This window comes from Suillus subaureus, assembly GCF_016647635.1.
Source record: "Suillus subaureus strain MN1 chromosome Unknown BJ212scaffold_24, whole genome shotgun sequence".
Taxonomy (NCBI): domain Eukaryota; kingdom Fungi; phylum Basidiomycota; class Agaricomycetes; order Boletales; family Suillaceae; genus Suillus; species Suillus subaureus.
The window spans coordinates 292,625-314,676 of NW_024538580.1; the positions used below are offsets into that span (position 1 = coordinate 292,625).

Here is a 22,052-nt window from a genome sequence, read left to right on the forward strand (position 1 = left end):
TAGGAGGAAGCAGACCACTGCATTTAAGTTGCATCCAGGTGTAAACTCACCATGTTTCCTAACCGATTGGCTGGAGCAACACTAAGTTCGATAGCAATGATACTGGCGATACATTAGATTCATCTGGTTTGCAGTGGTGTAGTAACGTGAGAGTGGAGATGAGCAGAGCAAATGCAAGAGATCCAGATAAGAAAAAAGATTTACACTATTGCTCGGCTAGCAATGCGAAGTCTTCCTTCTGCACTGCATGATCGCGTCTGGAAGCCCTCTTCCTCTCCTTCAGCACCTCCTCTACCTTTGAATAACTTTTCTCGCCTTTCGGACGGTCACGTCCCTTGGCCCTCTTTCCAATATCATCCCCCCTCGACCCACCTTCCCGCGTAGACTGGAACCTCTCTTGTGGACGATTTTTTGGCGGATGAGGGAAAATATCGCCCCAGGACGATTTCCGCGCGTCATAGAATGGTTGTTTACCTTGGGATTTCGGGATAGTGAGACGCATAATTTTGCCTGTATCATATGTTAGACCAGTCTTAGGGCCAGAGATGATGAATGGCGACAAACATTCCGCAGTGCATGCATCAATGATGATGTGCCCACTCTTCTTCAAAGGTGGGAAGACGAGGCGCGGCCAATGGAATGCCTCATTTCGCAGTGCAGCTTCAACCTCCTCTGAGTTTTCAGCTGGCACAATTTCTGCAGGAATGTGATCGGTTGCTTCAGCTTCATGTCTCATCTCAACATGATCTGCATCAAGCACAAGCTCCTTTGTCACCCTCTCTTCCTTTAGCCTGATCCGCTCTGCCTCCTCCCGACCCACAGCGCCAACGCGTCCTACACTCCTCACCTGTGTGGAGATGCCTTCGCCCACTGTACTTGGACGCGGCCCGCGTTGAATTGCAACATAAGAGTACTCGATATCTTCGTGACCCTCACGTACATGTTTTGTAAGACGAACAAAGGACGGACGTTGCAAACGTTGTGAGAAGCCACACACTAGGCTCACGGATTTTCCAGAGTACAGAGGGCAAGAACCATCGTGCGGACACTGTTGCAGGAAGACAAAAGTATCAATATGACACATCGGAGGATCGAGGAGTCCAACACCCACAGGAGCAACAACGTGGGCACCGCGAACAGGCCAGTCTGAAGTTTCTGGGTCGTTGAGTTCTTTACGCCCCATCTCGAGGAGATATTCGCGTGCTTCTGCAATGTTCTGAAATCCAGCTTTGGTTTTGTGATCGATCAGGACCTATAATAATTCAGGAGTATTAGACAGCGACTGAATTGAAGGGACAAAATGAAAGCTCACGATGGTATGTGCTCCACTTTCCCACAACTCTTTCACGAACTTCTTCCGCGCGAGAGGCGTCGGTAGAGTTGAAAGCATGAAAGCAGACAGGGCGAGAGCATCATGCCCCTCCGTTCGCTTAATTATATCATCTTCCCGGAAAGACCTTTGCCAAGTTGCACTGAGGGCGCCTAAGTCTGTATCTGTTTCATTAATTTAGTGAGTGCGCAGCGAGATGTAGCATGCATACGTCACCTCTCAGTAGACGTTTGCCTATTGCAACAAGTCCGTCGCGTTTGTCGATACCGAGGTATGTGAAGATGTTGGATGTGGAGAGGTGCGGTTCCTCGGAAGCGCCAGTAAGCTTCTGAAAAGTATTCATCGATGCCCTGATATTCTTCAGCATTTACAAGTTGCAAACATCTAATGACGCACCATAATCCGCTGCCTGCACCTGAGCCCCAGTCTATGACACGCTGCACATTCCATTGTGGACCTAATCTGTGCTTAATGTGGTGGAGCACAGCACAAATGGCAGAATAATGTGCAGGGAGAACGACCGACGCGAACGCTGTCCCGTCACGGTCTGAGTGTCGCGCCCCTTGCTTACGAGAGCGGTATTTCACGTCGTACGAGTGGTCCCATCCTTCACTCTCATCAAAGAAGAGACGCGTCGCATCACTATGTAGCTGTACCTTGTCAGAAGCTGTTGAGTGATTAGAATGCGCAAAGACTGATTTTACCCGACAAACCATCTATTAGAGCAGTGATTGACTTTTGTAATTCAGTGGGCATAACAACAGCACCAATTTTTTTGCTTCCAAACAGCGCTGCAGGAGATTTGCGGTGCTCGCTTCGTTCAGAGTGACCTTCAACGAAGTCCTTCGCGTCCTCGGTCTCCTCTGGATATTCAATCGCGACAGGTTCAAGCTCGCGTGGAAGTCTCTTTGTCACTACGTGCTTATGGCTCGTCAAAGAGATATCTATGTCTTGCAAAAGCGCCTTTAGCGTTGGGTCGAGGTCTAGAGCTGCGTTAGGCTGGGTTGATGCCGCAACTGCTGACGTCGAGAATTGAGGGCTATCATGCCGAATACTATGCGCAAGGATGCGTAAAGTAGTGGATGTACCTCGAAGCATCCTAGCAGTCCTTGAAAAGTTGAAGTAAGCCCAGACACTCAGTTCACCCGGTGAAGCGCAATTCGAAATTGTGTGATTATGTAATGGAAGTAGAATTCAGCTAGGCGTCATCTGCAGACTTTGTACAGACGCGTCCATCCCAATGGCCAGCAGGAAACAAGTTATCCCAGATGACTCTCATAGCTTTGGTGGGCGTCCTGCGAAACGGGCAAAAGTAGATGATGAACGCCAGGCGAGTACATCTTCCGCGGAGCCGTCAAACGGCATGGAGGATATTACTGGAGCAGCACAACTTACAGAAGATGAAGATGAAGATGATTTAGAAGACGGGGTTGAACTGGGGCAGTCGAACAATGAACCTAGAGCGTCAGACCTTTACCTTGACACAGTGCGTCATTCAATGAAACCCATTGTGCACATATTCGCTAACAAGGCCTTTAGATCAATCGAGCATTACTCGACTTTGACTTTGAGAAAGTGTGCTCCGTGTCTATGTCAAACATCAACACATACGGCTGTCTAGTCTGTGGAAAGTACTTCCAAGGACGAGGTCGCCATTCGTACGCCTATGCGCACTCCATTCATGATGACCACCATGTTTTTATCAACCTCGAGACAACAAAAGTAAGCCGAATGATAATCACACGTACATAGACTCATGTCACATAGGTGTATGTCCTTCCAGATGGTTATCTTGTCTCTGACCCATCTCTCGAAGACATCTCGTTTGTCCTCAATCCATCCTTCACGATGGCCTCAACATCCACCCTCTCCTCGCCATCCCATCTTCTGAAACCCTCCTACGACCTCTCGTCAAAACCTTATCTTTCTGGTTATATTGGCTTAAACAATATCAAGCGAAACGACCACATGAATGTTATCATACATTCCCTCCTGCACATCCCTCCTCTACGGGACTACCTCCTTCTGTCCTCCTTTCGGGGCAAGGAGTCTGAACTCGTTAAGCGATTTGCCGCTCTTGCTAAGAAAATATGGAATCCTCGGCTATTCAAAAGCCAGGTTAGCCCTCACGAGTTTCTCCAAGAGGTCAACCGCGCTAGTGCGGGTAAGTTCCGACTCGAGCAACAAGGTGATCCTGTCGAGTTTCTCGGCTGGTTACTCAACCGATTACACAAAGACATGGGTGGAACTAAGAGAAGAAATTCGAGTGCGTTGTGTGCGGACCGACTGGCCTGCTGTTTTACCCCATTCGGCCTCCGAATTGATACATGAAATGGACAGGTATTATATTTTCAACGTTTCAAGGAGAACTCCGCGTGGAGACACAGCAGGTCGTTGTTCGTCCGGACTCTACCGGTTCTGAGAAGCCGCAGTTTGATATTGACAGAGGTAGGATCGACTTTGGTGGTCACCTAGACCCTTATTCATAATAGTGTATGTCAGACATCAAGGCTACTGTGTCGCCGTTTCTCTTTCTAGCGGTTGATCTTCCCCCACCTCCTCTTTTCCAAGATACGATCGAGAAGAACATCATTCCACAAGTCAGCATCCATTCTGTGCTGGCAAAGTATGATGGAGTCACCACACAGGCAAGTTTAGCTCTGCTTTCCGCTTCTTTTTATTGAACCGAACTAATATATTATGAATACATGGGCGCTTGTAGGAGTCTGCTGGCCAGTTACGCAGGTACAAGTGTCAACGCCTCCCACAGTACATCATTTTACACTATAAGCGATTTACAAAGAACGCCTTCGTCGAGGAGAAAAATCCGACGATCGTCACATTCCCACTCAGAGGAGTTGATTTCCGTGAATGTGAGCGCTTCGAGTCATACTCACGTGATAATCGCATTAGCGCAACCAATGACTGATGATACGATTTATGCGCTATAGATCTGGATGCAGCACCAACGCATCCGCCAACCGTCTATGATCTGATCGCCAATGTAACCCACGAATCAGTTGCCGGAACTACTCGCGACAAGGAAAACACGATTTGGAAAGTTCATCTCCGTGCCGCTGGCGGGGGGGGCGAGGGCGAGAAATGGTTCCAGATCCAAGACCTCATCGTTGAAGAAACGCGCAAGGAGATGATCTTCCTTGGGGAGACCGTGCTGCAGGTGCGCCATCCCTGTATTATGGGTTGTATGATCTCACGCGTTCAAATTAGATATGGGAGCGGCGTGCTGCGAACGCTAACGGTAACGCGTCAATGAGAATGGACGTTGATCGACGGTGATACCGAAGTATTGGTTAGACATTAGGTTGAGGAGATACCGGGGTTCCGTCCTTACATATGTTAGATGGGATCCCCGCCCCCAATAAGACCGGAGATACAAACACACATCTTACATGTCGTGATACACACCAGCGCATGTCAATGGAGCTCAGCGAAGCTCACGCGTTACTAATCGTCAAAGACAATACATGAAAATGTCTCATAGACTGTCTACACCCCTTTTCTGGGCACAAGGCGATCGTACGGCCGCCGTTCTCCGCGGTGACCATAACTGGCACACCTGTCTGATTGATTAGAGAGCGCGTGGGCACGCTTTCAGGGGCGCATACCCTGCTGCACGTTATTCCATATTGTGCTAGCGCAGTGTAATGTCACTTTGCCGAAGAATGCGGCGACGGCGAAGATGCAGGGGATTTCCCTAGCACCTCGGGTGATGTTGTTGACATGTTCACAGGAGAGGCTGGGTTTCGGCTGATGATGGCAATTGTAAGTTGCGATAGAATCCCATAATATGCATGGCGAACTCACTTCGCAGTAGCTTCTTCGAAAAGAGGTTTGAATACGTAAACCCCCGAAGCGACGCCTGGTTAGTTTCACATTAATGAGAGCGATTGAGGTGACTCTACTTCATACCTGTTAAACCTGCGACCATGTATGGAGTGAACCGCCGTAACATGATGATGGCTTTGCGTGAAGCGTACAAGCCATTCCAAACAAACAAAACAACTTCGTCTTCCTTTTTGGGAGAGAAAATCAAACTCAGCGGCTATGAGTTTGCCTCGGGTCAGAAGCCAACACGTGCAAATGTATATCGTCGGAAGTCTAGCGGTACGCCTCTCGCAAATGAACACACCAAGTATTTGCGCCGTTGTTGACCCAGATGAATGTTTATAGCAACGTAGCAGATAGAAGCAAGCTATTGTACAATATAGTGTCAAGCAGAAATATCAATTAATGCCCAATCTTTCACAAGCAATCCGCGCCGCCTCCTCTTTGGCGACACTCTTCTGATTCGCAGTCGCAGTACCGACGACTTCGCCCTCCACTGTGAATGATGACGTCTTAGACAAAATTATTCAATCTCGAGAGATGGACGACACGTGCCTTTGCAAGTCAATGTCCATGAGAGAGCATGCGGCGGTCCAGACTGAACCTCAGCCCAGGTGACAGCGTGAAGTTTGCGGCGGGATTGATAGTCTTTACAATATCAGAATTAGAGTCTCCTTACTTTAATGAAGCAAAGATTGGGACTTGCGGTTGTTCAGGGCAATAGTATAACCTGAAGAAATGTCAGCATTATTCAGTGGCAACCCAGACGCGATAACATACGCGACATTATGTGCAGGCGACAGATAACAATTTTGTAAAGTTGGCAAAGTGAAGAGTACTTCAGTGTCTGTCCTGTACCACAACTTACGCATATTTAAATCTGCAGGTCCAACGAGAGGCAGTCAAAGTGAATACCGATATTGTCTGCATTTGGCCAGGGAGACCGAATGGCCGCGGTTCCCTTAGCCACAACGAAGAAAGTCCCGTCGTATTCAATCAGAAAAACTGCGCAGGATAAACATAACTGTAGTTTATTTCAGAGGCCGTGGGCGAGTGCTCTTGAAGACCGAGGCAAACGTCACCATTTTTGCGACAACGCTCATTTATTGTTTCGACCGTAGAATGCAGAGTCCCTGGAAGACAGAACGGCACCAAGACTGATATGCATTACTGTCAAACAAATAACAGCGAAAAAACGCCCGCAACGCCCCGGTCCAATTTGAATGCCGATCTGGATGCGTAGGAGGCCAGCAAAAACGGATAGCCTGGTTATTAACCCATATCGAGGTAGCGGAACCAGGAAACAACTCAGATGCGGTCCGCATTATGCTATAGTGCAGTGCAACCAACAACAATTTGTGGCCACGGCGACTCTGCGCGCTCGAGAGAGGTTCGGAGCAGATGTAGATAAGAGAAACTTAACAATCGCGTGGCCATATGACACACGCGCAAGGGACGAACAGATACAGCGGAGATTTGTGGTCGGCACTCTATCCATAAGTCCGACAGCAGATCGATCATACTTGGGGCCCAAGTCTAGTCACCGACATGTGACGAATCTGGGAACTGATGGAGGTCGATCAGGGTCGATAGGAAATCATTGGCAAAGAAGAGTATCTCTAAACTGTGAATGTTGAAAGGTTAATTGTTGTGGGCGTCGATCCAAGACCTGGAAGGGCCGCAGTGTAGAAAGATACCTTCGTTGTGGTCTATCTCGACGACCACTTTGATACGACATAGGAATTCAGATATTGACCGGAAGGAGCTAAGTAATATCGCCGTGATCGACCCGGAGTCAGCATAGAGGCTTCCGGTGTCTTGGTAGGTATCCAGCATAGCAGGGTTCAAATCTGATGAAAAACTGCAAAGCAACATGCCCACTCGTGATGGTCTGAATGGGAGACGGAGTGTAGTACTCAGGTCAGCAGCAAGCGCTGTGTGATAAGGCAGAAATATCTATGCGTCGAGGTTTTATCGACACCTACTAGGCGTCTTGGGAAGAACAAATTTTTGAGAAAAAGAGACAGGATTGATTACAGACCCTGAAACATATGCTCTAACGAGACAGATTAGATAAGATGAGTGACGTGTATAATCTAAAACGACGCAGGTACAGGAACGTCCATTGAAGTACGTATGATGGATGGTAATGAATAAAAATACATGAGGATGAATGCAGAACTCGAAGGGATGCGCAACTTGCAAGAAAAAAATGAAAAAGCGAACAAATGAAGATAATCCAATATGAACTCGTCTAATGCCACATTGGCATGCGGGGGGTCAGCTTCCGCGGCGGTGACTTGTACTTTAGCCTTGATCAGACCTTAATGCAGTCAGGGCGTGACTGGCTGCCACATTCCTTGCTTGGTGCTTGTGAGACCCCGAGCCGACTCCATAGGTCATTCCGGAAACTTGAATAGCGGATCAGAGACGTTTGATAGGCGGATACGAGGACGAAAAAAAACTTGCTTCTACATGTTGACGTCCATATGTACTGATGCGTAGGGCCGTCTCGTACATCGATCCAGCTCAGAGCGGAGCTTTGTCCGATGGACTGCAAGTCTGAAATATACAGTAAGTCTTCTGAATCACCAAGGCAATTGTACGAACAGTTGTTGAGCGCATTTGTAGCGTCTTTAAACGTCGTCAACTGAGGCAGAGGATTGCAAAGGACTGTGACAAACCATTAGCTTGGTTGCTTCGAGACATTGCGAATGTTTGAATTGACGATCATACCTGAACTTACTAGCAGTTATTATACCACTGAAACCTATGCTTCATGAGACTTTGGAAAAAGAGAGACGGTGTTGAGTGGAGGCAATGCCCGATGGAGCTAGGAGAATAATGTTTTCATGATCACGGCGTTGAGGAAAATAATGGGCGGAAAACCAAAAATTCCCAAGATGCATGAAATAGGGCGAGCTGCATGCAATGACGATCGACTCAGTGAGAAGATGCGAGGGACTAAGTGACATGTGCCCCTCATTTATCTTGTGCAGTGGATCGTTCTAAGCGCTTTACAACCGAGCTCGGAATGAATGATGCACATTTCCTCTGGGTACGAGGGAAGTTCGAACAAGTGACTGTGGGGCGTAGTTAATCATAAACTGGAGCAACATGGTCTGTAAACCAGACTTCTGAACTGCACTTACGAGCCGGTGATAAGTCAGTTGATCCCGTTCGGTGTTAGAGGACCTTACCAGGAACCTCTGCGATTGGATCTGTTATTGAAACTTTCGCCCATTACGCCTGTCATATGTACTCAGGGCGCAATAACAAGATCAAAAAATGGCACCAGGCAGACGTGCACTCCCTGTGCGGTGGAAAGCAGACATGTGGAATACGCATTTATGGCTTTAACGATTACACGTTGTTGCACGGTAGTTCGTACGGGAACGGGAAGCGACTCGGGCCACGGCGGTTCTTCTCACCAACCTGAAGCCGAGGAGTAGCACAGCCACGTGTTTCACTGGTGTCAGTTATTCACGCCCTCATAATATTCATTAGAAATTCTGATAGACTCGATAACTACAAAGAAACATAACACGAGTAGGGGACTACACTGAAAATACTGATCACAAACGACAGAACCAGAACAAAAGCATGCAAGCAAATTGTCAGGAAATCCAAGACAGTCTTGTGATCAAGATGATAGGGTGAGATGACAACAAAGCAGCAAAAGCAGTCAACGGCAAATCAATGAAAGAAACTCAATGGCCAATTCCTGGTTGCATGAGGGCTTGCAGAGCAATCTGACAAGCAATTTCTGTGGCAGACCCTTTGGTTGCCCCCTCGCCTCTGCCATATTCACAGTCTCGGACTAAGGATAAATTAAGTATGTATCAAGAAGTAGTTGGAAAACAACTGACAGTATACGATCACGGTCCACCACAGTGCGTGCTCGAGACCGGTCGATGAGCTATCGAGCCGGAGGTCTTGTGTAGATCTGAATCTATGTTGCAGAAAATTGTTCAACTGCATGCGATAGTCTAGGAGGGGAGAAAAATCAAACATCATCACATAGTGAACATATATAGACGCACGAGGTTGAAGAGGTGCGCTCTGTTGGCCAAAAGCGACATGCTCGTCTTGTCTATGTTGTGTGTTATACCCATTCCCTCGACCATGCGCATGCTGTTGACCGCTGCGGCGACTCCTGCCGTTGCAGTAATTCTGGTCGTGGGCGTAGCGTGACATGGCGGTCAATGATTCAGACTTGGACTCGAAACCGGGGGTGAATTGGTTTATGAGTGCGCCAGTGGTCTTCTTTATATTGAGGAAGCACATACGCCAATTGCTTATTTCGCAGCCAATGGCCAGCGCAGTCGTAACATCAAAGTCGCTCACTATGAGTTCTCCGCAGTTGCAGAATCGGACAATGAACGGTATGCATTCTATCCTGTAGAGGATTCTGAGGTAGGCAGTACTCATCATAGATGTTCTCTGGGTTATGCATTCTGGAGCTATCGGTCAAGCGATGTCGTAAGAATGCGGCCAAACTGCTACTAGGCGTGCTGGATTCTACCCTGTATCTGTGTTTGACCTGAGGGTATTCTGGACAAAGGTCAGCGTACTTGGAATCTTTCTTTGGTGAAGAGGTACAACCGGAGTACTTGACTGCCATTTTCATGCGCTTTACGATTGCTTCATAAGGCAGATATGTTACAGGCGGGATCATTAATGTCAGCAATACAGTAGCATGAAGTTCCAAACCTACTCGGAGACACCGTGATACCGGGTACAGGAGGTTGGTCTCCTGCAGTAGAACCTTTAGAAGGTAGACAGTGGTTCGTCAGCCTAGTGTATACGCCGCAGTACGTGATGTGAATTGCAATACTGCTGACCTAGATGGAAGTACAGGGCTCCATCACTAACCTTCGACACACAGTATGCGTTGAGTCGCACTATCCTAGATGGAAGTACACAGACCCGTTGACTGAAAGAGTAGACGAATCACTGGGGTTCCACATGGACCAAGCTAGTTCCTTGGAACCGCCGGTGACCGGTTCTGGTGAGTACTAGGTTGAGGGATAAAGTTGAAAGCGTCTGACCCGAGCAAAATGGTTGTCCCACGCTGGAAAGCAGCGATTCGTTTACACTCCACTCCCCAAAGTAATTGCATACCTGGCGAAACTCTTTAACAAGGCGCACATGAAAAAACTCAAGGTGGGTTGTCCACCAACCTATACATCGAAGACCTTTCCGTTTTCGATGAGCTTGTTGTTTTGGTGCACCCTTGTGTCATCATGATCAAGCTTTGAACTTTCAAAATTTCAAGAGCAGCGGCTTCCTTAAAACGAAGCTGAACGAAACCGCGCGAATAATTTCTATTTTCAACTGGAGACTCTGGTACGCCTAGCTCTGCACGGCTGCAGAAGATACCTGCACGGTTCTCTGATGCGTTCGTGTATGTGTCGATTCTGAACAACAGCACTAATTAAGGCGATTAGGGAGAATGGGGAGCCTCCGACGGGCTTGATGATCGCTCAAACCAAGAGCTCAAAGCTCACGCTCGCAAGACCCAAGTAAATCATGCAGACCCGTAGCATCCCATTGGCCAACCTCCCGACAAGTTTCCCTACATGATATCGAGTTTTCATCGCCTCTACCCAAACCTGGATTTGCCTCTGTCAGCGAGGACCAAGGTTATCGACGTCGCTGCCTGGACATCTTTGTTATCTGTGACAATTTCGGTTCTCCCTCGACCAGGTATCGGAAACTTCCATCAAACCTGTACCCGATGACCTTTCTGCACTCATTGCAATACAGCCTGCACGATATCGACACTTGCATGATGTCCAACGCGCCTATCTTCAAGCCTTTGCGTATGCCATACACATCTAGCGCGCAGCCATTTGGATACAACCCAGGGACAGGTCCACTGCCCTTGAGGAGCTCATCTTACAAGGCTACATGAACAACAGTACTAACGGTTGCAGGGCCCAACAGCAACAAGTTGTGCACACATGTGATTGCACTCTTCATCAGCACCCCCGTCATCTAGAACCCGGAAGTAAACTTGGAAGCAAACCCAATGTGAACACAAGTATTCCACGGCCCCGAGCAGAATACCACCTATCCGCTTACTGGTCCAGCCCCTGGGTGAGGCGAGGTATTTGTCGATATTCCTGGGATGCTCTGCCACTAATCTCCGAAGATACCTGCCATACTTCTCGACCCATATGAACCGGAGTCCAGGGTAGTTTAGGGATTACTGTGATAATATGCAATTTTTTTTGTTGCTCCTCAACCACATCACACATATTCTTTCACAAATTCGCCTCATCATAGATTCGTATCTCTACATGGATCTGATTTTACTGATTTTTAGGATGACGTGTGACGTTGGAGCAAACCACAATTTGGTCACGTCCTGTCACGCCTCAGCACAGTCGCGGTACAGTCGACTTTCAGTCTCAGCCGCAGCCTTCAAACTCTGTCAAAGTGCACACATCGTGAAAGGCTCGAAAACGGTTGATACAGCAGTATCACCGAGTATCGTAGTTCATATAATAATGATTACTGTGATTGTACTGGTGTCGCTGATAGGCTGCTGAGTAGAATTGATGTCCTGCATACACTTGCACTGTGTCGCCAAGTCGGAAATCCGCATTACCGTGACTCGCGACCCTCATACCGTGGATTTTTCTTGGGGTCAGGGTTGTCATCAAAATGATGTAGTGTTTCTTCCTGCCCTTCGGTAAGTAGCTGTTAAAATTTGTGGGGCCTCAAATGAGGTTTTGCGCATGCCGACGAGGGGTATTAATGGTATGGCAAATTAAACTGGCCAGCTGCTGCCAAGGGATTTTTAACCCTCCGAGTCTCTGACAGCCTGGATAGCAGCCGCAATGCTGGCCTCGCGAGTGGCATCTTCTTCGGCTTTTGGCTGGGTTGCCTTCCTGCGGTGTGGTGCCATCGGAGAGAATGATGCAACACGATGTGACCTCCGAGCAGAAAGCAAATGCCGTGTGTGCCGAGGAGGAGATTGAATTACTTGTGCATCTCTCCTGTCCAGTCGTACTGAGTGATTTGTGTTGGGCGAAGGTTGCAAATTGCCACTCTCGCAACATCCAATAATCTTTTATTCTAGTTATACGAAACATCATTTCTAGGTACTCTGCGTATGCCTAAACTTTTTCAATGCCAGTTGAGCACGACATTGAGTTGTTATTGAACTTTTCGCATATTAGCAATTATTGAACGGGGAATGATAGTATGCAACGTTGGGGAGGCGGGTGTTTTATTATTCTATATAAGGGTTTAACAAAAGTTGTGAGAGATTTTTTGGAACTTTAGTGGGTCCAGCAACGTTTCGGCTAGCCGAACCCCTTCTCTGGCCTGCTGTCGACTGAAGCATGCGGTCAAGCACCTGAGCAGCGAAAAAGGGATCTCAGTATTCTTACATGTGAGCAGAATCCCGTTCTTGTTGCGAGGTAATTGCATCCTTATCCATGGGTTTGGGGGAGACGAGCAGACTGCACATGAGTAGTTTGAAATGCTGCTACGGTAGTGGTCTAGGCACACCCGTAATTTGTACTAAACTCAACGACTTTGATCCGCCTTAGGACCTAACAAAGTGACCAGCAAAGGCCTACTATAGGATACCTTAAGCTTGGGACTTGGGTAAGTTGGAGAATACCTAAAAACCGCCACAATCAAGACAGGACAAATGAAACTGAGTCGTCGCATAGCCTTTATGTTAATCTATCAGCGATGATGTTGATCAGTCTAGGCTTGGACACACGGCACATGATGCCATACTCGAGCGCTTGTTACATTTGGTCCATGTCTGTCATACCATTGGGGTTATCGGTTCTGGTGCTGCGTGGGTGGAAAGCGTGAAACGCACACGAGCATCCGATATATTCCCCTCTTCGCAGGAGCTATGTTTGAAAGGCCAGTACTCTTATCGATCACTGAATATTGCCGACAGGCACAGAATTCGCGGCGATGAGCGGCCAGGTGCACACTCATCATGTAAGTATAACCGAAACCCACACCCATAATGATAGGCTCCGAAACTTTCAATCTGCCCAGCATGAACAAAAACAACCATCGCACCTCGACTAGACTCGAGCTTCAATTAAGCAAGTACCTTACTGGATGGAAGCACTTGTCGACTCGGAAGGGCACACAAAGTTTAGGTATCGAGTGCCTGATCGTGTATGCAAAGGCTCCGACCAAATATTGGATCAAACCAGTGCTATAAACGTAAGTACTTGGATGATCTGAAGCGGAGCTTGCTAACGATTTGATACGTTCTGTCAGACCTGAGAGAGTTGCCAAGGGACCTTGTTTAGGGCACTACTTACTTTTGTTCCTGCAAGATCTGAGAAACGTCTACCAAATATAAGTTTCAACGTTCAGCTTGGAGAATCTCGCTTTACGTCCCTCTGTCCCTACCTCCCTTTGAACGAGACCTTGTTCAATATGGGATTGTTCTCCGTGGCTCGTATCACTCTTTTCTGTAAGTCCTCAATAAATTTCTGAACCTGTTTGTTAGAAGCTCACTTTCGAATGTGATCGTATAGCACTCGCCATCGCTTTCTCCCTCATTGGATTAGGCCTCAATGCCTATTTTCTCTCGTTGACTGTGCCAGATAATTTCTATTTCATTTTCAGTGCTTTGGGCGTTGCGACCGCTATGTTGACAATTGTTACCATTCCAATCATGTGCGTATGCCTTTGTCTGCTCACCTTGATCATCTCAATTGTCCACAGGTTGATCATTGATTTTACACGACGTGGAGCGTTCACTTCTATGATTGTCTTCGAACTCTCGTGGCTCTGTATGTAGTATATTTGGAATAATGCATACTAGTCTAATCCTTTTGATATACAGTCATTCTTGCGATTCTGTGGGTTGCCACTGCCGGCGAAGCTATCACCACCTTTAACTATTACTACCCTCGAGGTTGTGTTGATACTACGGGTGCGTGAATTTCAAATGTCATTTTTTATCATGCTCAGTCACCACTAGATCCCACCTACAACGCGTATTGCATGGAGCTGCAGGCAGTAGAGGCTTTCGCATTCCTAAACTTCTTCATATGTAAGTTTTACACGGTTCAGGTCGAGTCTTTACCTAACGATGTCATTTTAGTCTTGGGTTACACTTGCGTACTGCTAGTGTTTTCCATCATTGGATCCAGTCGCGGCAATAATGTCTGGACGCGTTCTGTCAAAGAGGCCACGTTCTTTGCGCAGAAATCGTGGCCCGCACAACAGCAGGTTCCTCTGAGTCAGTACTCGGGCGCTCCTCCTACAGGGTACACTCCTGTTTCGCAGCCTCAGCAGCTAGGCACCTATAGTACCCACAGTGGCACGCCTGTTTCGCAGCCTCAGCAGCTAGGCACCTATAGTACTCACAGTGGCACGCCTGTCCATATGCAACCCCAGCAATTCCAGCCAGCGTATTCTGGCCAGCCACAGGGAATTCCTGTTTAACATGCAACATGATTGTTGCAGGTAATCTGCTCTGATTTACGTTTCTCGTCTCTATCTATTGACATAGTTGGTGAAGGATATCTTTTTACGGGTCTATGTTCTGAAAGTCTGAGACCATATATACTAGTGCTACATGATGCAGTATATTATAACATCCAATAACATTTTGTGTTCCTCCCATATGGTTAGGCCTTGCAATCGGGTTTCTTGCAATTGCTCTGTTGTCGTGCGTGAATCGAGAAACTCAGGATGGCCTATAGGAGATAAGTAGTAGTAGAAGCCTATTATTCATTTGAATGTGTTGCCCGAAGTTGTAATAGGCTGCGGGCGTGTAACTTTATGAAACGTGTCCAAGTCGCGACAAAGTCTACAATTGCAGCAGACATCTCAAACACGAACGTTTCTTACCGCTGCGCTTCACTGAATTGCTCTCCCTTCATTGCTCATTCGAGGTTGGCTACTACTGACGATTAACTCAGCCTCTCACAGATGTCTGAGGATGATGATCGCGCCGCGAAGGCTGCTCGGGCAAAGGCCTTGGTTTGTGTCCTCGGAAGGTTCAGTTATTTCACAGGCTCATGTATTTCTGTAGCTTGACAAGCGACGACGAAAGAAAGTTGCTGGCAGCGGCGCGTTAGCAAGTCCACCTCCGTCGAGGTCATTCACTCCTGCTCTACAAGAGTCTGCACCCTCTACGGAGGACACCAAGAATGATGTTGCTGACCTGTATGTCTACGATCTCTCACCTGTTTATCGCGCGCTCAAACTAATTTCATCATTCCTTAGCTTCACACCAGCAGATTCGGACGCGAACTGGATCGAATCTCTGTCTAGGGTGGACGTGCCGCGCTCGACAGCTTCCAATGATCTGCCGCCATATGCACCTGCTTCGTCATTTCTTTCTGGGCAAGCTGATGCGTTGCAGTCTCAGGTGACATCTCTGCAGACAACAGTTGCTTCTGTTCAAAGTGAGAACAGCAGCTTACGGAGTTCGCTAAGTCGCCTAGAAGCACTCGGGACAGGCACGTCAGTGTATATTATGATGCCGGCTGAGTCTCATTCGTTGTCACAGACGCCAAAGCCCAGCTAAAGAAGCTCGAAGAAGAAAATAGCACACTTAAGCTTCAGCTTCATCAGGAACAGCAGCGTGCTCAAGATACGTCGAGACGTGTAGAGGTGGTGGTCCAAGAGAAGCAGTTACTGGAAGACGTGCACCGCTCAAGTCAAGCAGAGATTCTGCGATTGAAGTCGCAGGCTGATGAGCTTCGCCGGAGTCATGCAAAGGAACTTGATGATCACAGCCGCATAGCGAATTTACACAAGGAAGAGGCCGAGAGGCTTTCAAACCAGCTCAGTGCAGCACGCGTTGAAATACAAGACTGTCACTCTAAAGAGGTGGAGTCCACTAAACGCCGCAATGAGCAGGATGAAAACCACCAGAAAACCATTTCCCTCCTTGTTTCAGAAAAGACATCATTGCTGGCTTCAGTTGCTCGCCTGGAGGAGCTCGAGATGGGTATGTTGACTACCCCGATGACGTTCTCGTCTAACTATATTTTGAATCTAGAGACACAAGAGAAGGGTGAATTGCTCCATGCTGAGCGCGAAAAATCGCAGTCGCTCGACGAACGCGTCAAAGACCTGGAGAGCAGTTCCTCTAAGCTCAACATGCAGTTACAAGAAGCCCTAGTACGAGAAAGAGACCTGGCTGAAAAGTCGCGAGATCAAGTGAGCAATCTTGTTCTAACAAGAGTGCCTCGCTCAAACTTTTTTCAGGAAAGAGAACTACAGCTTCTCAATGCTTCTCTGGAGGAAGTGAGGTCTACATCCGAACAGCATCGACAACGCGTTCGCGAACTCGAGGAGCAAATAGAAAGTGATGATCGTGCCGAACGGCTGGAGGAGTCACTCAAGAACACTCAGGATCGCGCCGAAGAGCTTGAGTTTCAGCTCTCTAAGCTCAAACAGGCATGTAGCCATTTATCTCTCCATCCGCTAGTACTCACCGAACAAGTAGACTCTCGCGAACTCAAAACACGAGAAGGATGAACTACAGTCCCAGCTTCAATTGCGGAATGATAGCGAAACCGAATGGAAGGCTAAGCACGCAAATCTCGAGGAGCAACACTTATCCCTCCAAGAGTGTGTCCACTCTGCCAACCAAGATCGCGATGCGTTGCTTGAAGAGCGCTCGTCACTCCAGTCTCAGGTTAACTTCAACCAAGGCGCGATCAAGCAGCTTCAGCAAAAGCTTGGTGAGGTCGCGTCGGAGTTATCGTCGAGCGACCGTGCTCTTCAGAATGCCCATAGCGACCTGAGGGTTGCCAATCGGCGAGCTGAAGAAGCCGAGAGGACACAAAAAGATCTGCAAACAGAAGGAACAAGGTTAATGCAATCTCTGGACGAGATGCGACCCAAATTTGTGGAGCTTACCTCCACCAAAATGGATTTGATGGAACGAATCGACAAGCTTGAGCATGAAAAGAATTCACGAGATACTTTCATCTCGAAGCTCGAAAATGCGCTTGGCGAGGCGATGGAGCGGGAGGCCGAGGCGGATCGAGTTCACAAAGAAGCAGACTCGATGTATGAGAAGGACAAAGTCTCACTGCAGCAATCGATCATTGAGCTACAGCAGGGCTATGCCGAACTGCAGGCTGAACTAGAGTCATCGCAAGCGGCAGTGCTCAGTTTGGAGGGGGATCGTACACAGCTGCGACAAATCGAGGCGCGTCAGCTAGAAATCATTGACCGCCTCTCCGCGGAATCCGACCAGCACTCACAAGTAATGTCCCGCTTGGAGTCGGACCTTCGGTCATATAGGAACCTTGACGAGGAACACCGCGCCTTCATTGAACGATCCAACTACGAGCATGAAGCTCTACGGACAGAGTTGAACGCCAAGGATGATGAGATAGAGCACCTTCGAACCTCTTCATCAGACGAGGCTGCTCCTCGTTCACTGGATGACGAGATGGTCGGTGCACACAGAGTCCAACATGCTATGGATCTCTCCAATGCCAACTCCCAAATTCGCGCTTTGGAGACTGCCGTCTTCGAAGCTCAGGCAAAGTCGCATAGCCTGCAGAAGCAAATTGGCATCTTAGAAGATCAGCTCGCACAACAGCGCTCCACGTCGAGAGCAACCTCAAGACCGTTTTCTCCCGGAGTGCCAGTCAGACCCTCCAGTCGTACTTTTAATCCTACCGATTTACGACGTGGGTCTTTCTCTCACAGATCAAGCAATCTTGCCCCGCCTTCCCCGCGGACTGTTTTTGACGTTGGACTCTCACCCGAAACTCGTCACAAGCGTCAAGTTAGTCTTGGTATGTTAAAAGCGCGCATTGATAGCGAGGTCGCAGCATCAGCTGGTGGCTATCCTTCGTCGCGACAGCTTTCCCCTGTTCCACAAGGCAACGAAGGAACGTCGGGACGGGAGCCTGACTCTCCTTCCTGGCATTCACAGCACATACACCGGCGGCCACAGTTTATGGACGAGTCACACATATTTTGGTGTCATTCGTGTGATGGAGAGTTAGTTATCCTATGATATCCCTGTAATTAGTTGCATCTTACATATCTAGATTACAAGTTTTACTTTCATGTGTGGTCAATACCCGTCATTCATTGTCTGGACCGTCGAGGTTCGAACTGAAGAAAGATCACATGCAAGAGGTCATGACAAAGCGACATAAAAGTTAAAACTGGTAAAGGAGTGTTATAGTACTGATCATTATAAAAACCCATCCTGTCTCGTCCGAAGATCATGAAGCTTATGCAGCAAAGACTAGCGTACCAAGAAAATCGTCAGTGGATAATTTCATTCAATATGATTGAACTCACTTCAACTTCCTCGGGCCGAAGCGTCCCTCTCTTCCTTTCTTCTTCCACGCCCTTCTCAATGCTTTCCAAAATATCATGAATAAGCTCACGATAATCCACGCCGAAGAAATGCGTCAATTTAGCAGCTCGTCGCCTACGCAACTGGAAGTCAGATGACCCCCTGGGCGACGGCATGGGTATCTCAGTGGTTATCAACGACGCCATGGATGTCCGTGTGGGTAACGAGAGTCTACGTTCTGACTTGAATGAATGCGACGAGCCGGACATCCTATGAGATTCTAGCAAGGGCTGTTCCTCAGTTGGAGAATCCACTACATCGCCGTGGAGGAACCGATGAAGCTCCGCAAGAGACGCCCTGTCATCCTTTGGAATGGTGAGCGACATACATCATTCTACATCTGTCCACTCACTCGGTCAATGATGTCTGTCAGCGACGCGATAGAATGCTGATAGTTCATGTACACAGAAGATTGTGCGAGCGCATCCTGATAGCCAGACGTTTGAACAGGCTCTGGAGAGCTACAAGTCTTGAGCGGCAGTAGGAACGTAGTTGAATCCGAAGTTCCTGGGCGATGCACTTTCTTCCCTTTTGTGTACGCAGACTGGTTTGGATTACGCCGAGAGAAACCAGGAACATTGGCGGGTGTGTAGGTCGGAGTCATAAGGGATGCTACAGGGGACGCCGGTTGAGAGCGGACCACTGTTGCAGGAGCTTGGCGAGTATGGTACAAGGTTTGTGGAGGAGGGATCCCGAAAAGCTGGTTAAAATGATGAGTCTTTCTCATGAAGGGCAACAAGGAATAGCAAACTTTTTCCATCTTCTGAGCACGCCTGACATTCAAAGCCTTCTCCTCGTCGTCAAGCTCTGTCTTGACAGGCTCGAACGATGGGGCAGATGAACCGCTCCTTCGCCTGTAAAGCCACATATCGCGGCCGTCCACAGTCATCGACGATGGAGGTAAAGACGGACCAGCTATATGACCAACGACCAAGTCCGTAGGGACGCGAGAGCCAAGAAAACGGTGGAGTTTAGCCAGCTTGTCACGCTTTCTTCTTCTCTCGGCTTCGGCTTGTTCCTCGGGCGTAAAGGTCTCCACCACAGATGGTGTCGAGGATGAATGATGGAAGATTCGGCGACCGTTTGCCGTGTTCGGCATTTCTATACTGATCGCGTCCGAAGCATCATGTGAATTATCTTCGTCTGAAAGATCAATGAAAGAAGTTGGGGAACTATATTGGTGCTGCGGATCCCAATGGCGATGTGAGCCGTGATGATCGCGAGTGGCTGGTAGCTCCGATGAATCATCCAGGTAGAACGTAAAGCTACGTGGAGTGTAGGGTGTGGAATATCTGCGACCGCTCTGTGTTGATGGGTAGTCTATGACCTGCCATGACGATGACGGTCCCGATTTAAACCCGGGGGTCTTCACGGCAACAGATACAGACATTGCATGACGATGATGCTTCTGCTTCTGCTTCGCTGATCCCAGAAAAGCAGAGAAGGGGGGCTGTGGTAGTATCTTAAATAGGCGTGACTCCTCTACTTCCGATGCAGCCATTTCAACCGCTGGGGTTTGTCCTAGCAGTTGCGCCAACTTGCGATTTCTTCGTATGAGATCAGCTCGCTCGTTGGCGTCAAGCGTATTGGTCGTTGGTGGTAGGGGTACTTTGAGACGAAGAGGCGGTTGAGGAGAAGACGAAAAAGAACGTTTCTGGAAACGGGCTTTGCGACCCCTTCTCTCGAACGGAGGCTTTGGAGTAGTTGGAATGGGTGGTTTCAAGGTATCTTTGGTATCGGGGCCGGGGAATGCCGGACTAGGAGGTGCAAACTCAAGTGTTGCAAGCGAGGTCGCCGAAGAACATGGCGAACTAGGGCGATAGGAAATAGGCGACAAATACGGACCAGAAGTAGGACTCGTGGGAGCAAATATCATTGCCGAAACGTCTGAGTATGAGGATGCTGAAGAGCTCGGTCGCGAGTGCTGTGGGGAATCAGGAGCTTCATTAGCGGCAGAAGTAGGACTGGCCGGGGCGAAAACCATGCTAGGAAGGTCGTTCGAAGATGAATTACAAGAAGTACTAGAATATATGCTTGAAGGTAATATAGCTGGTGCAGATGGACGGCGAGCGGATATGATAGATGGGTCGTCCTGCATATGCTGGGAAACTGGGGAAGAAGGCGAGAAAAAATCAATGAATGATTGCTGGTCATTACTTGCTCGTTTCTGCACCGAAGGCAGAAGTGGCATTTCGATCGGGGATATGGGAGGTAAATGAGGCAATGAAGATGCGTGATATGTGCTTGATGAATTAGAAAATATGACCGCTGCTGACGGGGAATAACCAAATTTAGGGGAGAGGGAGCGGGTAGATGAAACTGAAGGCGAGTTGACGCTCATGTCTGTACCGGTCGAGAAGAGAGACTTGGTTTGCACAGGAGAGAACTGCCGCGTTTCAGTTGTCCGAAGGGAAGCATTAGAAATTGAGGCTGTCTCTGCATCCCCGAATGCGGATAGTTGATGCGACATTGCTCGGTATCCTGATCCTCGCGTCTGTCGCACCTGGGGTACTACAGCAATGAACTAACGTTAGCAACTCACCGTAACATTTCAAAGAAGCTGACCTGAAAGAGATGACTGATAGGCGCTAGACTCTGCCAACTCTGTGCGATGAGGCCGGAAATCAACGTGATTGTCCTGTTTTGGCTTTATGCTGCTGGGAATAGCAGCACTTGTGAGAATGCTCAAAGACTCTCGCCCCTTTGTAAAGATTTTCTCAACCTTGTGCAAAGTAGGCGATGAGCGACAGGAAGTTGTGAGATGTACCGGCGAGTCAGAAGTGTGCACGCGGTAGACATCTGGTTCACTCTTGTGTGCAAGCGAAACTATCGTCTCGGTGGAATTGGCATGGCCATTCTGTAGTGACAGAAGTGATATCGGACCTGTTGTCGTGCGAGTTAACGTGAGCTATCTGTCCAGATATAGTCAAAAGAAGTACTTGCCTGCTTCTCTATCATCAAATGTATTAATAGTCGGTACGACGGGAGTTGGTTTGATATAAGGATTGGGCGTAGCAGATCTAGAGGATGCGGGGCCTGAGTGACCGACAATAGGACTATTCATGGCAGGTAGAGCGTCTGGCCAAGAATCAGACCTAACGTTACTCTTCTTCCGCCGGATTTTCTTGACGCGGTTCTCGTGATTAACTACCTTGTTCGCTGTATTCCGGGGTGGTGGTGGTGCAAGACTGACAGCAAATCCAGACGAGTGCGAGATAGAATGGTATGGACTAGTTGGCGACCCGCTAACACCATGGGGAAGTTCGTCGTGTTGGAGAAGGGCCTCGAGATTGGGAGATATTTTGAGAGAAGTAGCAGCTGAGAAGGGTAAGACAACGTTGATAGATGATGCAGAATCCTTACGGGTCGTGTAGGACATGACATTGGACATGACAGTAGGAAAGAAAGTCTCCAGTTGGATATTGAACCGGATAAAAAAAAAACCAAGTTCCTCCCGCCGCTTAAGCTATATAACTGCGAGGGTGAAGCCGGTGACAGGAATATGAAACTTGGAATTGAGTTCACAGC

General features: G+C 48.3%; 10 protein-coding genes across 10 annotated transcripts; 4 read left to right on the top strand and 6 right to left on the bottom strand.

Annotated features, from left to right (window-relative positions):
* Positions 1-68: 68 nt before the first annotated feature.
* On the bottom strand, positions 69-2,478 carry BJ212DRAFT_1367296 (mitochondrial small ribosomal subunit Rsm22-domain-containing protein). Its single transcript, XM_041336133.1, has 7 exons — positions 2,044-2,478; positions 1,727-1,997; positions 1,547-1,680; positions 1,313-1,494; positions 1,112-1,252; positions 565-1,048; positions 69-510 (listed from the first exon to the last, which is right to left on the bottom strand). Exons 1-7 carry the CDS (start codon positions 2,426-2,428, stop codon positions 206-208), a joined length of 1,902 nt encoding a protein of 633 aa, XP_041191097.1. The 5' UTR covers positions 2,429-2,478; the 3' UTR covers positions 69-205.
* Positions 2,479-2,520: 42 nt separating this feature from the next.
* Positions 2,521-4,757, top strand: BJ212DRAFT_1367299 (uncharacterized protein). The gene is made up of 8 exons (XM_041336134.1): positions 2,521-2,816; positions 2,870-3,052; positions 3,098-3,596; positions 3,671-3,778; positions 3,833-3,978; positions 4,053-4,203; positions 4,282-4,508; positions 4,559-4,757. Exons 1-8 carry the CDS (start codon positions 2,571-2,573, stop codon positions 4,625-4,627), a joined length of 1,629 nt encoding a protein of 542 aa, XP_041191098.1. The 5' UTR covers positions 2,521-2,570; the 3' UTR covers positions 4,628-4,757.
* BJ212DRAFT_1367303 (uncharacterized protein) lies at positions 4,758-5,324 on the bottom strand. Its single transcript, XM_041336135.1, has 3 exons — positions 5,261-5,324; positions 5,156-5,210; positions 4,758-5,098 (listed from the first exon to the last, which is right to left on the bottom strand). Exons 1-3 carry the CDS (start codon positions 5,301-5,303, stop codon positions 4,999-5,001), a joined length of 198 nt encoding a protein of 65 aa, XP_041191099.1. The 5' UTR covers positions 5,304-5,324; the 3' UTR covers positions 4,758-4,998.
* Positions 5,325-5,426: 102 nt separating this feature from the next.
* On the bottom strand, positions 5,427-6,010 carry BJ212DRAFT_418910 (uncharacterized protein). The gene is made up of 4 exons (XM_041343150.1): positions 5,957-6,010; positions 5,883-5,906; positions 5,732-5,824; positions 5,427-5,672 (listed from the first exon to the last, which is right to left on the bottom strand). Exons 1-4 carry the CDS (start codon positions 5,961-5,963, stop codon positions 5,575-5,577), a joined length of 222 nt encoding a protein of 73 aa, XP_041191100.1. The 5' UTR covers positions 5,964-6,010; the 3' UTR covers positions 5,427-5,574.
* A 1,473-nt stretch (positions 6,011-7,483) lies between these two features.
* BJ212DRAFT_1275863 (uncharacterized protein) lies at positions 7,484-7,736 on the bottom strand (the record flags this gene model as incomplete). Its single annotated transcript, XM_041331245.1, has 2 exons — positions 7,484-7,587; positions 7,652-7,736. Coding segments are annotated over 2 exons (189 nt in total), but the record flags the coding sequence as incomplete, so codon positions are not given.
* Positions 7,737-8,886: 1,150 nt separating this feature from the next.
* On the bottom strand, positions 8,887-9,190 carry BJ212DRAFT_1275843 (uncharacterized protein; the record flags this gene model as incomplete). Its single annotated transcript, XM_041331244.1, has 2 exons — positions 8,887-8,996; positions 9,046-9,190. 2 exons carry the CDS (start codon positions 9,188-9,190, stop codon positions 8,887-8,889), a joined length of 255 nt encoding a protein of 84 aa, XP_041191102.1.
* An 834-nt stretch (positions 9,191-10,024) lies between these two features.
* BJ212DRAFT_1301141 (uncharacterized protein) lies at positions 10,025-11,093 on the top strand (the record flags this gene model as incomplete). The annotated part of the gene is made up of 5 exons (XM_041333088.1): positions 10,025-10,187; positions 10,290-10,342; positions 10,455-10,525; positions 10,627-10,701; positions 10,946-11,093. The coding sequence occupies 5 exons, from the start codon at positions 10,025-10,027 to the stop codon at positions 11,091-11,093; spliced, it is 510 nt and encodes a 169-aa protein (XP_041191103.1).
* Positions 11,094-13,213: 2,120 nt separating this feature from the next.
* Positions 13,214-14,905, top strand: BJ212DRAFT_1367319 (uncharacterized protein). The gene is made up of 7 exons (XM_041336136.1): positions 13,214-13,643; positions 13,708-13,849; positions 13,898-13,965; positions 14,019-14,108; positions 14,157-14,228; positions 14,280-14,464; positions 14,516-14,905. Exons 1-7 carry the CDS (start codon positions 13,607-13,609, stop codon positions 14,621-14,623), a joined length of 702 nt encoding a protein of 233 aa, XP_041191104.1. The 5' UTR covers positions 13,214-13,606; the 3' UTR covers positions 14,624-14,905.
* Positions 14,906-14,929: 24 nt separating this feature from the next.
* On the top strand, positions 14,930-18,173 carry BJ212DRAFT_1464231 (uncharacterized protein; the record flags this gene model as incomplete). Its single annotated transcript, XM_041338954.1, has 7 exons — positions 14,930-15,163; positions 15,216-15,349; positions 15,410-15,645; positions 15,696-16,139; positions 16,191-16,351; positions 16,400-16,621; positions 16,665-18,173. Exons 1-7 carry the CDS (start codon positions 15,113-15,115, stop codon positions 18,171-18,173), a joined length of 2,757 nt encoding a protein of 918 aa, XP_041191105.1. The 5' UTR covers positions 14,930-15,112.
* Positions 18,174-18,264: 91 nt separating this feature from the next.
* On the bottom strand, positions 18,265-22,038 carry BJ212DRAFT_419850 (uncharacterized protein). Its single transcript, XM_041343155.1, has 6 exons — positions 21,468-22,038; positions 21,090-21,407; positions 19,276-21,035; positions 18,877-19,224; positions 18,467-18,829; positions 18,265-18,410 (listed from the first exon to the last, which is right to left on the bottom strand). Exons 1-6 carry the CDS (start codon positions 21,913-21,915, stop codon positions 18,357-18,359), a joined length of 3,291 nt encoding a protein of 1,096 aa, XP_041191106.1. The 5' UTR covers positions 21,916-22,038; the 3' UTR covers positions 18,265-18,356.
* Between the last annotated feature and the right edge of the window lie 14 nt (positions 22,039-22,052).

Coding starts and splice junctions, on each gene's coding strand:
- BJ212DRAFT_1367296 (XM_041336133.1), bottom strand. CDS start 2,428: ATGCTTCGAGGTACATCCACTACTTTACGCATCCTTGCGCATAGTATT. Junction 1,681..1,726: donor GGTGCAGGCAGCGGATTATG/GTGCGTCATTAG, acceptor GAAGAATATCAG/GGCATCGATGAATACTTTTC. Junction 1,049..1,111: donor GTGCCCACGTTGTTGCTCCT/GTGGGTGTTGGA, acceptor TTCCTGCAACAG/TGTCCGCACGATGGTTCTTG.
- BJ212DRAFT_1367299 (XM_041336134.1), top strand. CDS start 2,571: ATGGCCAGCAGGAAACAAGTTATCCCAGATGACTCTCATAGCTTTGGT. Junction 3,979..4,052: donor ATGATGGAGTCACCACACAG/GCAAGTTTAGCT, acceptor GGGCGCTTGTAG/GAGTCTGCTGGCCAGTTACG. Junction 4,204..4,281: donor AGGAGTTGATTTCCGTGAAT/GTGAGCGCTTCG, acceptor TATGCGCTATAG/ATCTGGATGCAGCACCAACG.
- BJ212DRAFT_1367303 (XM_041336135.1), bottom strand. CDS start 5,303: ATGTTACGGCGGTTCACTCCATACATGGTCGCAGGTTTAACAG. Junction 5,211..5,260: donor CATGGTCGCAGGTTTAACAG/GTATGAAGTAGA, acceptor GAAACTAACCAG/GCGTCGCTTCGGGGGTTTAC. Junction 5,099..5,155: donor TTCGAAGAAGCTACTGCGAA/GTGAGTTCGCCA, acceptor TGCCATCATCAG/CCGAAACCCAGCCTCTCCTG.
- BJ212DRAFT_418910 (XM_041343150.1), bottom strand. Junction 5,825..5,882: donor TACTATTGCCCTGAACAACC/GCAAGTCCCAAT, acceptor GATATTGTAAAG/ACTATCAATCCCGCCGCAAA. Junction 5,673..5,731: donor ATGGACATTGACTTGCAAAG/GCACGTGTCGTC, acceptor CATCATTCACAG/TGGAGGGCGAAGTCGTCGGT.
- BJ212DRAFT_1367319 (XM_041336136.1), top strand. CDS start 13,607: ATGGGATTGTTCTCCGTGGCTCGTATCACTCTTTTCT. Junction 13,644..13,707: donor GGCTCGTATCACTCTTTTCT/GTAAGTCCTCAA, acceptor GTGATCGTATAG/CACTCGCCATCGCTTTCTCC. Junction 13,850..13,897: donor ATTGTTACCATTCCAATCAT/GTGCGTATGCCT, acceptor AATTGTCCACAG/GTTGATCATTGATTTTACAC.
- BJ212DRAFT_419850 (XM_041343155.1), bottom strand. CDS start 21,915: ATGTCCAATGTCATGTCCTACACGACCCGTAAGGATTCTGCATCATCT. Junction 21,036..21,089: donor CTATCAGTCATCTCTTTCAG/GTCAGCTTCTTT, acceptor TCATTGCTGTAG/TACCCCAGGTGCGACAGACG. Junction 18,830..18,876: donor TGACAGACATCATTGACCGA/GTGAGTGGACAG, acceptor ACCATTCCAAAG/GATGACAGGGCGTCTCTTGC.